The 17685-nt window shown below is 40.6% G+C and overlaps 1 protein-coding gene across 2 annotated transcripts in view; it reads left to right on the forward strand.

Annotated features, from left to right (window-relative positions):
* LOC115143140 (sodium-coupled neutral amino acid transporter 3-like) overlaps positions 1 to 7637 on the forward strand; it is a 68245-nt gene extending 60608 nt beyond the window's left edge. For both annotated transcript variants that reach the window (XM_029683249.2, XM_029683251.2), the window contains one exon: positions 1650 to 7637. In XM_029683249.2, coding sequence (XP_029539109.1) covers positions 1650 to 1754 — 105 coding nt within the window. In that variant the 3' untranslated portion in view covers positions 1755 to 7637. The remainder of the gene's footprint in view (positions 1 to 1649) is intronic.
* Positions 7638 to 17685: the final 10048 nt, after the last annotated feature.

Here is a 17685-nt window from a genome sequence, read left to right on the forward strand (position 1 = left end):
CTGCGTGATTAAATTCTGGGTCCATACGTGTGTAGAAATTGGGAGTTCCGGTTTGCAAAGTCTCAACCCTTGTGTGGCACATGGAGAAGTGTGACATTTACTCCATAGCCTTAAGTGTCCTTGTTTGTGCTGCTCAATTGGTGTGTTTTGAGTGGTGTGACCGGTAGAGACGCTTGAGAGAGGAGGGTCACGTGTGTTTGTAAAGCAGAGGTTCCTGGTTCGAGCTCGGTATGCGCCAAAATCAGGAGTAAGTGGTACTAAGCAGCGTGACATCCTTTACAGAGGTGAATAGTGATTTGAATTTACAGTTGCCCTCAGCTCAACGCCAGGGTCATGGTGTTGAATGTAGCACATGGAGAGGTGTGAAATGTCCACGTTTGCAATGCTCTATTGCTAGCTTTTGAGTGGTGCGACCGGTAGAGACGGTAAAATGTGTTTGTGAATCAGATGTCCATATAATCCAGTGGCGAAAACCCAAATATCCGAACTACTGCTGCTCTTTATCCTACGCATTCCATCCCGTCTCGAACGATTCTTCGGTTTACAAGCAGAATCTGTCCACGAGAGATTAAGAGCAGACTGCTTATGAGGTAAGGAAATAAATAAATATCTGAATAAATGATTTTGCCTTTACGTTTAAAGAGTTACAACCTTCAGAGGCCCAAAATAGTCTGCGGTTAAAAGACTGAAGCACAGGAAGTGTTTAAATGTTATACATGTAACATTTCTACCTGCCAAATCAGACATGTAAAATCTCCACCTAGATCACATTTCAGTAGTAGGAATAAAGGAATAAAAATCCACTCGAGAAAAAATGGCCGGTCTGGACAGCTGTTGTGTATAACTACATCTCCATGTTTAATGATTAGTTTGTGTTCTCCAGGTTGACAACATTAGCAAAACGTTCACATTAGAACTCTTCCTTAAGCCCTTGCAACAGGTGTTTCACAACAGTTTTTTTTAATTAAATGTTCAACATGTTTCCTTTAACATCCTGTGTTGTGTGTTTATTCTTTGACCATTGATTTGTTCTGGGCTATTTTGGAGCATCGGGTTCTGCTGAAACATCTACCAATGTCATGTCCATCTTTTTGTGAGAAATTCCACTGGTCACTCAAAACATTTATAAAGTATAAATAGCACACATTTCAGACGAGGCCACTCATAAAAATACGTAACTAATGATTAGTAAATGGTTTATAAGGACCTATATTAATGATCGGAGTAAAGATTAATAAATTATAAATAAACTATTTACTAATCCATTATAAATGCTTTATTATGTGGAGTTATTAAAAAGTGCTACCGGAATTTGACTCTGAGCTTTCAATTGGATTAGAATATCTACAGAGAGAGTGCCTGAAGATTATGTGCTGAAACAATGTTTGAAGTGCTAAAAATAGATGATGCAGATTAAATGTATTCACTCATCCATTCAGTATTCATTTGAAATATGTGCTGAGTGAGTAATGCAGTTTTAATGTCATGCCACACTAATATCATAATTCACGTAAAGAAATTGGTACACAGGACCCAGACTACAATAATGGTGGTTTAATCACTTTGAGTGCATGAAGGCTGAAACTAATCAACTGTGCGCATTACCTCTCTCTCACTCTCCCTCTCCTCTGCCTCCCTCTCTCTCGCAGGCTGCCTGCTTCGCTGGAATAGGCTTCCTGTTTATGGTAATGAGCCTCAGCTTTATCCTCATTGATTGGACGTCGGGGAGTAGCAAAGCCAGCAGCGGTCATTAGGCTCCTTCTATAAGTCTTCTGTTTTTATATTGTAAATCTAGACCTGTATTGTATTTTCTCTGTGTTGTCATGGATCATATTTAGTAGAAGATGCACTATCTCTTCCTCCAGAATGAGTGGGCCATAGTGTCTAGAGATGGGGAATTCAATCTTCTGGAGGTTTCTGCTCCCCGTTGGACTGCTTCTCACTTAAGGTCCATGGAATTGTAGCCCCAGCCAAACTGTGTATAGAGGGAAAGGCCAACATACTTTCCTGGGGAAGACGATAGTGCATTAGAAAGAAATGGAAAGTCATGCTGGCTTGCTGAATCTGCCACCACCTCCCATTCCAGCCCTGCCCTCCAGACCAGACCCATAATCTATTACCCTATAAACGTGTAATCTGTCAATCACAGCAAGAATCTAACTGCCGCACTCTAGTCTAGATAACCACATAGCTTTCAGTAGGGGAGAAGAAGACACAACAGATCGTTGGAGGCTGGGCAGTTCTTTCATATTTGTAGGCCAAGTATACTGTGTTAAGTTATTGATGTAGTTAGGTCATGGCAATATTCGGTACAATAGCTGAGGGAATGTGGCATTAAAAGCTATTGGACAGAGGCAGAGCGGTGGTTACTGTGGCAACGTCCAGTGACCCATGCTGGTGTTGTCACCCCGGTGGCCAGATGCCATCCTTAATCTACATGCTCGGCTTCATTCCTCACAGATATCAGAGGATGGAACCATGCAACTGATATGCAACTGTACAGTGTGTGCAGTCTTATGACTCTACCATTACAATACAGTATGATATATATACAGTATCAGTCAAAAGTTTGGACACACCTACTCATTCAAGGGTTTTACTTCATTTTTACTATTTTCTACATTGTAGAATAATAGTGAAGACAACAAAACGATGAAATAACACAAATGGAATCATGTAGTAGACGAAAACGTGTTAAACAAATCAAAATATATTTGAGATTCTTCAAAGTAGCCACCCTTTGCCTTGATGACAGCTTTGCACATTCTCTCAACCAGCTTCACCTGGAATGCTTTTCCAACAGGAGTTCCAACATATGCTGAGCACTTGTTGGCTACTTTTCCTTCACTCTTCACCAACTCATCCCAAACCATCTCAATTGGTTTGAGGTCAGGTGATTGTGGAGGTCAGATCATCTGATGCAGCACTGGAGGTGTGGTGGGTCATCGGGTGGCAGGTAGCCTAATGGTTAGAGAGTTGGACTTGTAACCGAAAGGTTGCACGATCGAATCCCTGAGCTGACAAGGTAAAAATCTGTCGCTCTCACCCTGAACAAGGCAGTTAACCCACTGTTCCTAGGCCATCATTGAAAATAAGGATTTGGTCTTAAAACCTGTTACGGCTAGACGTTCCGTTAGCGGAAAATTGCAGAGCGCGAAATTCAGAATAAATTATTAGAAATATTTAACTTTCATAAAATCACAAGTGTATTACACCAAATTAAAGCTTAACTTCTTGTTAATCCAGCCACCATGACAGATTTCAAAAAGGCTTTACGGCGAAAGCAAACCATGCAATTATCTGAGGAAACATCATACAAACACGTGAAATCATATTTCAACCAAGCATGTGCGACACGAAATTCAGAAATAACGATATAATTCATGCCTTACCTTTGAAGATCTTCTTCTGTCGGCACTCCAATATGTCTCAGAAACATCACAAATGGTCCTTTTGTTCGATAAACTCCGTTTTCATATCCCCAAAATGTCAATTTATTTGGCACGTTTGATTCAGAAATACACTGGTTCCAACTCGCACAACATGACTACAAATTATCTAATAAGTTACCTGTAAACTTGGTCCAAACATTAAACAACTTTCGTAATCCAACTTTAGGTATACTAAAACGTAAATAATTGATAAAATTTAAGATGGAATATACTGTGTTCAATAGCGGATAAAATCAATGTGGAGCACGCAACAAACAAAAGAGTACACTTGGCTTGACACACAGAAAAGGAAAGGGCTACTTCTTGATTTCTCTAAGGAAAAATATCACCCAATTACTAAAGACTGTTGACATCTAGTGGAAGCCATAGGAACTGCAACCAGGTGGCTCATAAATCTAGTTCCCCATAGAAAACCAATAGAAAACACAGTCACCTCAATTTCTTTTTTCCTGGATGGTTTGCCCTCGGGGTTTCGCCTGTCAAATCAGTTATGTTATACTCACAGACATAATTGTAACCGTGTTTGAAACTTTAGAGTGTTTTCCATCCAAATCTACCAATTATATGCATATCATAGCTTCTGGGCCTGAGTAGCAGGCAGTTTACGTTGGTCACGCTTTTCATCCGGAAGTGAAAATACTGCCCCCTATCCCAAATAGGTTTTAACTGACTTGCCTAGTTAAATAAAGGGAAGGAAAAGGTTGTCCTGTTGAAAATGATAGTCAAACTAAGTGCAAACCAGATGTGATGGTGTATCGCTGCAGAATGCTGTGGTAGCCATGCTGGTTAAGTGTCCCTTGAATTCTAAATAAATCACAGATAGTGTCCCCATGCTTCATGTGGGAACCACATATGCGTTCATCTACTCAGTGTCTCACAAAGACACGGCAGTTGGAACCAAAAATCTCAAATTTGGACATATCAGACAGATTTCCACTGGTCCATTGCTCGTGTTTCTTGGCCCAAGCAAGTTTTTCTTTTTATTGGTGTCCTTTAGTAGTGTTTTTTTTTGCAGCAATTCGACCATGAAGGTCTGATTCACGTAGTCTCCTCTGAACAGTTGATCTTGAGATGTGTCTGTTACTTGAACTCTGTGAAGCATTTATTTGGGCTGCAATCTGAGGTGCAGTTAACTCTAATGAACTTATCCGCTGCAGCAGAGGTAACTCTGGGTCTTCCTTTCCTGTGGTGGTCCTCATGAGAGACAGTTTCATCATAGCGCTTGTTGGTTTTTGTGACTGCACTTGAAGAAACTTTAAAAATTCTTGACATTTTCGGCATTGACTGACCTTCATGTCTTAAAGTAATGATGGACTGTCGTTTCTCTTAGCTTTTTTGAGCGGTTCTTGTCATAATATGGACTTGGTCTTTAACCAAATAGTGCTATCTTCTGTATACCTCCCCTACCTTGTCACAACACAACTGATTGGCTCAAACGCATTAAGAAGGAAAGAAATTCCACAAATTAACTTTTAACAAGGCACACCTGTTAATTGAGAGAATGCCAAGAGTGTGAAAAGCTGTCATCAAGGCAAAGGGTGGCGACTTTGAAGAATTTCAAATCTCCAATATACCTCCAATATATATCTTTAACACGTTTTTGTTTACTACATGATTCCATATGTGCTATTTCACAGTTTTGATGTCTTCACTATTATTCTACAATGTAGAAAATAGTAAAAATAAAGAAAAATCCTGGGATGAGTAGGTGTGTCCAAACTTTTGACTGGTACTGTATATACAGATATATATATATATATATTTTTTTTCATTATTTTTTTGATAAAGAAAGATTGGGTATGGATTTTTCAGTCTATCCTCAGCAACAGTATTGAGGCTAGCATTTCACATTGGTGTGTCTCTTCGATATGTGCACTGAACTATATCAGAATAGCTTTTTCATGGTTCGAGGAGCAGCTCTGATGTCTAAAATGGAAGGAATGCCTGGCTATGAGCTGCCTCCTCAGCCTGGCTATGAGCTGCCTCCTCAGCCTGGCTATGAGCTGCCTCCTCAGCCTGGCTATGAGCTGCCTCCTCAGTATGAGAGTCTGTTATCGAGGTGTTGGAGGTGGAGGGTACTGTTAACCTCATCCGGGATCAGTGGGGGTGTATATCTCTTCATCGTCATGTTTTGATATTGAGATGGCTCACTGATCTAGGACCAGTGTTCTAAGTGTAAGAGGAGGCTCTCTACCCAGGTTTGTTGTTATGCTGTTTCTGAACATTTACTAAGAGTAATCAGAGATAAACAAAACAAAAAAATTAAAAACTCACAGGGTCAATTCATTACGTGGAGAATCAAGGATGGCGTGTGTAAATATAGTTATTTCCAGGACAAGCCCGTTTTTGAGCTTGTTCCCTAACTAAAGATTAGTCTAGTGCCATGGTGCCATGATGAGAACACAATGTGGTGTCAATGTCTCTCTAACATCCCTGCAAAGTAGGTGGTTAGTTATAGCACTGTCAGCTGATAAGCACAACTTTTTCCGATAGCCAATTAATCAATTGACATGCAAACAATTTATTTGTAAGATACTCATACATTTTATAGATATGATTTTAACGGACTACCCTTCGTAATAACCATCTATGAACATGTGTCTAAATCCTAAGTAAGTTATATCAACCTGTGTATGTTACATTACAAAAATATATGTATTTACGGTCTAACATGGTACAAGGATGTTTCCTCCAACTACTTGAAGCTCTTTCTCTCCTGTTCGGTGTCTGCATAAGTGCTCAGCAGTCCTGCAATGATTTAAGTGTGAACATGGTGTGTGAACATGGTGTATGTCTGTTCATCTGCTTCAATATGGAAAGAACACAACTGTGTACAGTGGATGTACTGTGAGGATTGTGAGTGTGTCCATGTTGTTGAAATGAAGCATGGATGTATTGTATTTGAATTGTGGTACTTATACACTATATTGTATTGTGAAACAATCAAGGGATTCATTAACCATAAGTGTAAATGAAGTGTTGATCTCTTATCATTATGCAGTATTTAATGAGCATGTAAGTTTTAAAAGCCTGACTAAACCTTTCATAATTTCAGACTAGAGTGTTGTCAGGTATGAGTGGCATATTATTTCTGGTCAGTTTTTTAAACATCCCTGTCTGCCAACTCCTTGTGTTGAGCAGGTTTGATAGATCAGGTGAATTGTCCCTTGTCTCTCTCTGTTGTTTTGCTTGTGATGAAGTTGCAGATTCAACATTACATACAGTGAGTGCTGTAATATTGTACACAAGTATTGTATCATTGTTCTGTCAAACCTAGTTGTGAGGGCAAAAAAAGTCCTCTCTCAATCAATCATTGATCAACTCTTCCTCAGAGAATGATGACCATTCTGCATGTTCCAGTATATAGAGAGACTGGTCAGTATCAGCCAGCTCAGCTCTGCTCTCTCTGTCTATTACTCATTTATGTCATAGCTTAACAGATGATTCTGTTTCCATTTAGATAAAGATAAATGTTTAAAGGCAGATATTTTAACAACATGTTTGTGTTATTCTGATGCCATATACAACTGTTACTGGTATATTATTCTGGGGCGGCAGGTAGTCTAGTGGTTATAACGTTGGACTAGTAACCGAAAGGTTGTAAGATCGAATCTCCGAGCTGACAAGGTAAAAATCTGTCATTCTGCCCCTGAAAAGGGCAGTTAACCCACTGTTCCTAGGCCGTCATTGAAAATAAGAATTTGTTCTTAACTGACTTGCCTGGTTAAATGAAAAAATAAAAAATCTGTGACATACAGTATCAGCCCTTAAAAATATAATTTATTAGCACCAGGGGGGGACATTGTAAAAGTGGCTGATCTGATACCTTGACTAGTCTGGTAACTTGCTCCATACAGTATCAAACTCTCATTTCCTTGTGTGAATTAATGAAATTGGTATATGAGTTTATAACAACTTTAATGAAATATTGACTTCGGCCAGCATTTATAAATAATGTATATAAATGTAAACCCTTTTCATTCAATATGCATATCTAGTTTGCATAATGTAAAAAGCAGGTACAGTTTTAGTTTGATAATTAAAAACATAAATGTAATCATTTTTAAAGTGCTTTTAAACCTATTTGCCCTTCCTTTTATGTCTTTATTTTCTTGTATATCAATATATTTGAATACATTGCTGGCAGTAATTGTACTGTAAACAATGTTGCAATAAAAATAATAAAATAACATTATACTTTGGGATTTTTCATCATCATGATTTTGGAACTTCTAAATAGGTCCTATTGCACCAAATACAGTGGGGCAAAAAAGTATTTAGTCAGCCACCAATTGTGCAAGTTCTCCCACTTAAAAAGATGAGAGAGGCTTGTAATTTTCATCATAGGTACACTTCAACTATGACAGACAAAATGAGAAAAAATTGTAGGATTTTTAATGAATTTATTTGCAAATTATGGTGGAAAATAAGTATTTGGTCACCTACAAACAAGCAAGATTTCTGGCTCTCACAGGCCTGTTACTTATTCTTTAAGAGGCTCCTCTGTCCTCCACTCGTTACCTGTATTAATGGCCCCTGTTTGAACTTGTTATCAGTATAAAAGACACCTGTCCACAACCTCAAATAGTCACACTCCAAACTCCACTATGGCCAAGATCAAAGAGCTGTCAAAGGACACCAGAAACAAAATTGTAGACCTGCACCAGGCTGGGAAGACTGAATCTGCAATAGGTAAGCAGCTTGGTTTGAAGAAATCAACTGTGGGAGCAATTATTAGGGAATGGAAGACATACAAGACGACTGATAATCTCCCTTGATCTGGGGCTCCACGCAAGATCTCACCTCATGGGGTCAAAAGTATCACAAGAACGGTGAGCAAAAATCCCAGAACCACACGGGGGGACCTAGTGAATGACCTGCAGAGAGCTGGGACCAAAGTAACAAAGCCTACCATCAGTAACACACTACGCCGCCAGGGACTCAAATCCTGCAGTGCCAGACGTGTCCCCCTGTTTAAGCCAGTACATGTCCAGGCCCGTCTGAAGTTTGCTAGAGAGCATTTGGATGATCCAGAAGAAGATTGGGAGAATGTCATATGGTCAGATGAAACCAAAATATAACTTTTTGGTAAAAACTCAACTCGTCGTGTTTGGAGGACAAAGAATGCTGAGTTGCATCCAAAGAACACCATACCTACTGTGAAGTATGGGGGTGGAAACATCATGCTTTGGGGCTGTTTTTCTGCAAAGGGACCAGGACGACTGATCCGTGTAAAGGAAAGAATGAATGGGGCCATGTATCGTGAGATTTTGAGTGAAAACCTCCTTCCATCAACAAGGGCATTGAAGATGAAACGTGGCTGGGTCTTTCAGCATGACAATGATCCCAAACACACCGCCCGGGCCACGAAAGAGTGGCTTCGTAAGAAGCATTTCAAGGTCCTGGAGTGGCCGAGCCAGTCTCCAGATCTCAACCCATAGAAAATCTTTGGAGGGAGTTGAAAGTCCGTGTTGCCCAGCAACAGCCCCAAAACATCACTGCTCTAGAGGAGATCTGCATGGAGGAATGGGCCAAAATACCAGCAACAGTGTGTGAAAATCTTGTGAAAACGTTTGACCTCTGTCAAACGTATATAACAACGTATTGAGATAAACTTTTGTTATTGACCAAATACTTATTTTCCACCATAATTTGCAAATAAATTCATTAAAAATCCTACAATGTTATTTTCTGGATTTTTTTTCTCATTTTTTCTCATTTTGTCTGTCATAGTTGAAGTGTACCTATGATGAAAATTTACAGGCCTCTCTCATCGTTTTAAGTGGGAGAACTTGCACAATTGGTGACTGACTAAATACTTTTTTGCCCCACTGTATGTCGATTTCGATGGCACTATGTACTAAATAAACCTATAATAAACATATTTCTTCACACTGTGGAAGAAAATAATTTAACAGTTGATGCTCATCAAACACACACAAATCACACACATTCTGTCCCATCGCCTCTATTTTAAGCAGTGCTGTTTACTTCTCCCAGGCAGATTGCTCACTGAAGTATGATGATGATGCGTTTATGTTCACGTGAAAATGCACGCTGGCCTTAACTGACATTGTATAGTTGCCAATGGTGACAATGAATCACTAGGTTTCAACAGATCACTAACTTGTCAAAACCCCTCCATCAATCAACAAACACTTATTTTATACTTCAATATTGGAACAGAATATCGGAACAGTGTATTGGTGTTGAGAAGCTATACGAATTCATGGATTTGAAAACAAGATTAGTCTATCCAGGCTGTGTCACATAAGGCTGTGATTGGGTGTCCAATTGGCAGCGCACAATTGGCCCAGTGTCGTCCGGGTTTGGCCGGGGTAGGCCGCCATTGTAAGTAAGAATTTGTTCTTAACTTACTTGCAGAGTTAATAGGTTTTGTTCCATTCAGATGGCATTTTACAAAGAGAGTATCATTTTGAACTACACTTTTTGTTTTAAGATTGGCTTGGCAGGGAAACAATTAAAGTACATTTCGACAAAGCAAAAAAATAGCCCTGTTGTAATGAGCCATCATCAGACAGTGAAAGATCATTCTGCCCAAGATGTGGACACATTTGATACAAGTGTGTTTCTTTTATACGGTCTATTATGAATAAGTTAATTTCATTACTCCTCCAGCAATTGTCAATACCGAAATGTAATTAACTTTGAAAAGGGGCCTTGGGGATTAATGAGTGTAGGCTGCTGTGCTTAAGCTGAAGTGGTATTTCTTCTGTGCTGACAACAAGCTAACACAGCTACTCTGCTCAGGAGAGCTCATCAACTGGAATATTTTTCAGTCAAATATGGTTCACTAACATTCAGATACAGTCCCTGCCATATCAGTTGGCTGTGAGGAAATGACCAGTAGGCATACTACCACAGAGTATACAGTCTAATTTATCTGATCTTAATAGCTGACATTCAGTGTCTTGAGGTTTTGAGCTCTGATTCAATGATTAAGATATATAATGCATCCTGAGTCAATTAATGAAAAGGGTTAGTATTTGGAATTTATATGTTTTCATTCTGATCATACATACTTGTGTGCACACCCAAGACCACAAGGGGACACCCAAGAGCCATAAGTGAGATGCTTACAAACTATGCATACCGTAAAACATCAATTAAACATAGTCGTTCGTCCCTTTGGATAGCCAGAGCCATCGGCACATATTTCCACAAATAAACAGCTGTTTCAAATAAACATCAGGTCTAAATCAATTGTTTACGAGTGAACTTCAGTGAGTACCGTACAGATTACGCAAAAGAAGATTGCGGAGAGCAACATCATTGCCATGGATGAGACAGCTGTGTGGTTTGACATGGTCAGCTCAACTAGGTGGTGATACAAGGTGCAAGAAGTGAGAGAATGGACCTAATCATGTTTAAACTGGTCACAATAAACAGTGTGGTAGTCTTTTCAACATTTTATTGAGCAGAAGCTGTGTGCATTAAGGAAATAGACACCTGGCTCAAATAGAAAAATGTCTATAATAAGCACCGGTTGTGTTCAGTGATTGAAGCAAATAAACACCCCAGCTACTCATTTAAGTTTTATGGCACTGAATTTAGAGCTTTGACTAAACAAATACAGTAGAGTAATTTATTCTATATCTATTATCAACTGTTAAACAATCAGAGCAATGTTGACAGGTCTCTTAAAATGATGAGTTAGTCTTGTAACAAGCTTAAAATAAATACAAGTAAAAACTCCAAAAAATAAAACTAGATAGACCTAAAAATGTGCATCTAGTTGTAAAGCCTGGAATCACTAGTTTTATTTAATTTCCCCTACAACAATGAATTATGTTTTCAAGACGAAATAGAGTCCTGTAAGCAATTTTCACTCTAATGAAATTGACCTTATCCTATTCATTGCAATGAGAAAAATGTAATCGGATTTTTGCTAAACTAAATTAGATAACTCAAACGTAGAGTTAATGAGATATCAAATGAAAATGCTCTCAGTGTAACGGTTCTCCTCGTCATCTGAGGAAGAGTAGTCAAGATCGGTCAGAACGTGACACTCAGTTATGTATTAAATGTTTTGATTTACAGTACCAGTCAAAAGTTTGGACACACCTATTCATTCAAGGGTTTTACTTTATTTTTTACAACTTTCTGCATTGTAGAATAATAGTGAAGATATCAAAACTATGAGATAACACATGGGGAATCATGTAGTAACCAAAAAAGTGTTAAACAAATAAAAATATTTTTTATATTTTAGATTCTTCAAAGAAGCCACCCTTTGCCTTGATGACAGCTTTGCTCACTCTTGGCATTCTGTCAACCAGCTTCATGAGGAATGATTTTCCAACACTCTTGAAGGAGTTTCCACATATGCTGAGCACTTGTTGGCTGCTTTTCCTTCATTCTGCGGTCCAACTCATCCCAAACCATCTCAATTGGGTTTAGGTCGGGTGATAGTGGAGACCAGGTTATCTGATGCAGCACTCCATCACCCTCCTTCTTGGTCAAATAGCCCTTACACAGCCTGGAGGTGTGTTTTGGGTTATTGTCTCGTTGAAAAACAAATGATAGTCCCATTAGACGCAAACCAGATGGGATGGCATATCGCTGCAGAATGCTGTGGTAGCCATGCTGGTTAAGTTTCCCTTGAATTCTAAATAAACCACAGACAGTGTCACCAGCAAAGTACCCGCACACCATCACACCTCCTCCTCCATGCGGGAACCACATATGCAGAGACCATCCATTCATCTACTCAGTGTCTCACAAAGACACGGCGGTTGGAACCAAAAATCTCAAATTTGGACTCATCAGACCAAAGGACAGATTTTCACCGGTCTAATGTCCATTGCTCATGTTTCTTGGCCCAAGCAAGTCTTTTCTTCTTATTGGTGACCTTTAGTAGTGTTTTTTTGCAGCAATTTGACCATGAAGGTCTGAACAGTTGATGTTGAGATGTGTCTGTTACTTGAACTCTGTGAAGCATTTATTTGGGCTGCAATCTGAGTTGCAGTTAACTCTAATGAACTTATCCTCTGCAGCAGAGGTAAATCTGGGTCTTCCTTTACTGTGTTGGTCCTCAAGAGAGCCAGTTTCATCATAGCGCTTGTTGGTTTTTGTGACTGCACTTGAGGAAACTGTCAAAGTTCTTGAAATTTTCAGGATTGACTGAGCTTCATGTCTTAAAGTAATGATGGACTGTCGTTTCCCTTTGCTTATTTGAGCTGTTCTTGCCATAATATGGACTTGGTCTTTTACCAAATAGGGCTTTCTTCTGTATACCACCCATACTTTGTCACAACACAACTGATTGGCTCAAACGCATTAAGAAGGAATGCATTCCAGGTGACTACCTCATGAAGCTGGTTGAGAGAATGCCAAGAATGTGCAAAGCTGTCATCAAGGCAAAGGGTGGTTACTTTGAAAAATCTCAAATACATTTTGACTTGTTTGACAATTTGTTGGTTACTACATGATTCCATATGTGTTATTTCATAGTTTTAATGTCTTCCCTATTATTCTACAATGTAGAAAATAGTAAAAACAACAAAAAAAACCTGGAATGAGTAGGTGTTCAAACTTTTGACTGGGACTGTATCTCTCATTGAACATGACAGCAGTATGGCGCTGACAGATGGTCACCTCACTTCGAGTTCTTAGAAAACAATGCAGTATTTAAAAAAAATCTATTATTTCTTACATTGTTACCACAGGAAATCTTAAGTCTTATTACATACAGCCGGGAAGAACTATTACATATAAGAGCAACGTCAACTTACCATCATTACGACCAGGAATACGACTTTCCCGAAACGGATCCTCTGTTCGGTTCACCACCCAGGACAATTGCGCTAATTCTAGTTGGCAATCCAAAACAATGATGCCGCAGAAGGAGCAGACAAAGCGGCCGCCTGGCCAGGCACGTGCACATCGCACACGCTCCCGAGTATACTACTAGCCAATGTCCAGTCTCTTGACAACAAGTTAGACAAAATTTGAGCAAGGGTTGCATTCCAGAGAGACATCAGAGATTGTAACATTCTCTGTTTCACGAAACATGGCTCTCTCGGGATATGTTCGGAATCGGATCAGCCACCGGGCTTCTCCATGCATCGTGCCTACAGAGATAAACACCTCTCTGGGAAAAGGAAGGGCGGGGGTGTATATGCTTTATGATTAACGACTCATAGTGTAATTATAACAACATACAGAAACTCAAGTCCTTCTGCTCACCTGATCTAGAATTCCTTACAATCAAGTGCTGGCCATTTTACCTACCATGATAATTCTCATCAGTTATAGTCACAGCTGTGTACATTCCACATCAAGCAGACACCAAGACGGCCATTAAGGAACTTCACTGGACTATATGCAAACTGTAAACCATACATCCTGAGGCTGCATTTATTGTAGCTGGGGATTTTAACAAAGCAAATTTGAGAACAAGTCTACCTAAATTCTTTCAGCATATTGATTGCGCTACGCGCATGCGCAATAGCCTCGACCACTGCTACTCTAACGTCCGCGATGCATACAAAGCCCATCCTCCCGTCGGCAAATCTGACCATGACACCATCTTGCTCCTTCCGTCTTGCTCCTTCCGCAAAAACTCAAACAGGATGTACCAGTGACGAGAACCATTCAACGCTGGTCCGACCAATCGGAAGCCATGCTTCAAGATTGTTTTGATCACGTAGACTGGAATATGTTCCGGTCATTCACAGAGAACACCATTGACCTTTACACTGACTCAATGAGTGTGTTTATAAAGAAGTGCATTGGAAATGTTGTACCCACTGTGATTATTAAAACCTACCCTAACCAGAAACTGTGGATGGATGGCGGAATTTGCGCAAAACTGAAAACGCGATCCACCGCATTTAACCATGGAAAGTGGTATGGAAATATGTCTGTATATAAACAGTGTAGCTATTCTCTCCACAAGGCAAATCAAACTAGCGAAATGCCAGTACAGGGACAAGGTGGAGTCGCAATTCAACGACCCAGACACAAGACATATGTGGCAGGGTCTACAGGAAATCACGGACTACAAAAAGAAATCCAGCCACGTCACGGACACCAACGTCAAGCTTTAAGACAAACTAAACACCTTCTTTGCCCGCTTTGAGGATAATACAGTGCCACTGTCACTGCCTGCTAAGGACTGCACCCCTCCGCCTCTCCTTCTGCATGGCTGATGTGAGGAAAACATTTAAACGTGTAAACCCTCGCAAGGCAGCTGGCCCAGACGGCATCCCTAGCCGCGTCCTCAGAGCATGCACAGACCAGCTGGCTGGTGTGTTTACGGACATGTTCAATCGCTCCCTATCCCAATCTGTTGTCCCCACATGCTTCAAGATGGCTACCATTGTTCCTGTACCCAAGAAGGCAAACATAACTGAACTAAATGACTACCGCCCCATAGCACTCACTTCTGTCATCATGAAGTGCTTCGAGAGACTAGTCAAGGATCAATTCACCTCCACCTTACCGGCCACCCTAGACCCACTTCAGTTTGCATACCGCCCCAACAGGTCCACAGACGACGCAATCGCCATCACACTGCACACTGCCCTATGCCATCTGGACAAGAGGAATACCTACTGTCATGACATTGGCCTGGGGGTGGGTTTATGACAGTCATAAATACTCCTTCCCCCCTTTTTCATCTCTATACCCTACTGATGTTACATTTGCAAACCCCTTGGTTAACATAGAGATTCTGGGAACATCAGAAGGTGGGGGGAAATTAACTATATTCTGGTAATCTGACCAATTGAACATATGCAGTGGTACTTAATGAATATGATGTCAGTTCGGTTGTCATCTGAGACATTCTCATCAATGATAAGATGACGTAAACTCTACAGTGGAAAGTCTACACATCAGAGTTACCGGATTCACATGGAATTGTTGTTCAATTTAAATGTTTGAATATGAAATTATTCGTGATGGAATGAAATGTGATTTTAGCTTCTAAAATGTGAGAATTGGGTTTTCATAAGGTTAGGGCTCTGCTCAATCAGTGGCCCGGCCCGCCCCTGTGAAGAGTCATGGGTTATAAAACTTTTCAGACAAACCCTTCTAGCTCCACTATATAAAGCCTTGACGAAAATGTAACCTCCTGTTCCGAGGATGTGAGGACGACGGTCCACTGTCAGAATGGTTCAGATAATAACTACAGAACGAAGCCAACATCAGCGTGAGTTTTGGTTGCGAATGGTATGAACTTTGAACTCTTATTCACTACAGAAGTGATACCTCCTAGCCGTTGAGTTAGCAACAGCAGCTGCAAACGAGGGTTAGGAAGGAACAGACAGAGTATCCCGTCTATCACATAACGACGTTACTACAACGTATCCAATTGACCACCAGAGACATTCTTCAAAGGACTGGGTTTTGCAACACGGCCTTCCATCTATCACCAACCTACTGAAGGGCAGCTCAGAGTAAATATTTATTGCATTTTCCTTTTCCAAATGGGCGGTAATTTAGAATGAATAAGATACTGTATTTACGATAGCACAGTTTCTTCCTTTGTTACTCAGTCATCCACTCTTTCACTCAAACCCAGCCCCTTTTCTTTTGTGTAACAAGCTGTCATATCTGTTCCGCCCGCTAGGGACTTTTTCCTTTATGACGTAATTTGTAATCAAGTTATGATTAATTATGTGTATGTGTAATTCTGTGTGATTAGTTAGGTATTCAGTAAAGAAATAATTAAACCCAATTTTGTATTGCTAATTCAATTTGTTAGCCAGGGTTCGTGAAGATAACCAAGAATTTACAACTTTCAGATGAGACTGAATTAAGATGACGATTAATATTGACTGCTACGTCGGGTTGGAGCGAGCGGTCGCATCTGCACTCGGTCCGCAGGTAGTATTACATTTCATTATAGTACAACGGTTTGATTTGTCTAATCTTAGCAATTTTTCTTCTTAGCTAGCTACATAGCCGTCTTTGTATCATAGATAATTGCGTAATTATCGTATTTCGTCGTCCTAACGCAGTCTACACCGCCCTGCAGCTAGCTAGCTAGCTAACGTCTACCGTTAGCTAGTCCACCGTCTACCGATTAGCAGCACAACTTACACTCAACTGAACGACTTGATTAGTGTAGTGTTAGCTAGCTACATAGTTGTCTTTGCTGTCTTCGTATCCAAGATAATTGTGTAGTTTAGAGTGTGTAGTTTTAGAGTGATTATCTTAATTTACCGAGGTTAGCTAGCCAGCTATTTGTCGTCCTTAACGTAACAGAACTTCCGCACTCAACAATCCGGTCGCATTTCGCTTCGCTCCACAGGTAGTATCACATTTTTCATTTCATTACAGTACAACGGCTTGATTTGTTTGATCGTAGCTAGCTACATAGCTAGCTACATAGCCGTCTTTGTATCAAAGATAATTGTGTAGTCTTGAGCGATTTCCTAGGTTAGCTAGCCAGCTATTGTCGTTCTTTTAACGCAACGTAACGTAAATCAACACTGCTAGCTAGCCAGCTAGCCCCGAATAGCAGCACAGTAGCACAGTAGAAACCATTACACTCAACGGAACGACTTGATTAGTGTAGTGTCAACAACGCAGACACTGCCAGCTAGCCTACATAGTCAACAACGCAGCCTCTGCCAGCTAGCCTACTTCAGCAGTACTGTATCATTTTAATCATTTTAGTCAATAAGATTCTTGCTACGTAAGCTTAACTTTCTGAACACTCGAGACGTGTAGTCCACTTGTCATTCCAATCTCCTTTGCATTAGCGTAGCCTCTTGTGTAGCCTGTCAACTATGTGTCTGTCTATCCCTGTTCTCTCCTCTCTGCATAGACCATACAAACGCTCCACACCGCGTGGCCGCGGCCACCCTAATCTGGTGGTCCCAGCGCGCACGACCCACGTGGAGTTCCAGGTCTCCGGTAGCCTCTGGAACTGCCGATCTGCGGCCAACAAGGCAGAGTTCATCTCAGCCTATGCCTCCCTCCAGTCCCTCGACTTCTTGGCACTGACGGAAACATGGATCACCACAGACAACACTGCTACTCCTACTGCTCTCTCTTCGTCTGCCCACATGTTCTCGCACACCCCGAGAGCTTCTGGTCAGCGGGGTGGTGGCACCGGGATCCTCATCTCTCCCAAGTGGTCATTCTCTCTTTCTCCCCTTACCCATCTGTCTATCGCCTCCTTTGAATTCCATGCTGTCACAGTTACCAGCCCTTTCAAGCTTAACATCCTTATCATTTATCGCCCTCCAGGTTCCCT

Source organism: Oncorhynchus nerka, linkage group LG15 (genome assembly GCF_034236695.1).
Source record: "Oncorhynchus nerka isolate Pitt River linkage group LG15, Oner_Uvic_2.0, whole genome shotgun sequence".
NCBI lineage: Eukaryota > Metazoa > Chordata > Actinopteri > Salmoniformes > Salmonidae > Oncorhynchus > Oncorhynchus nerka.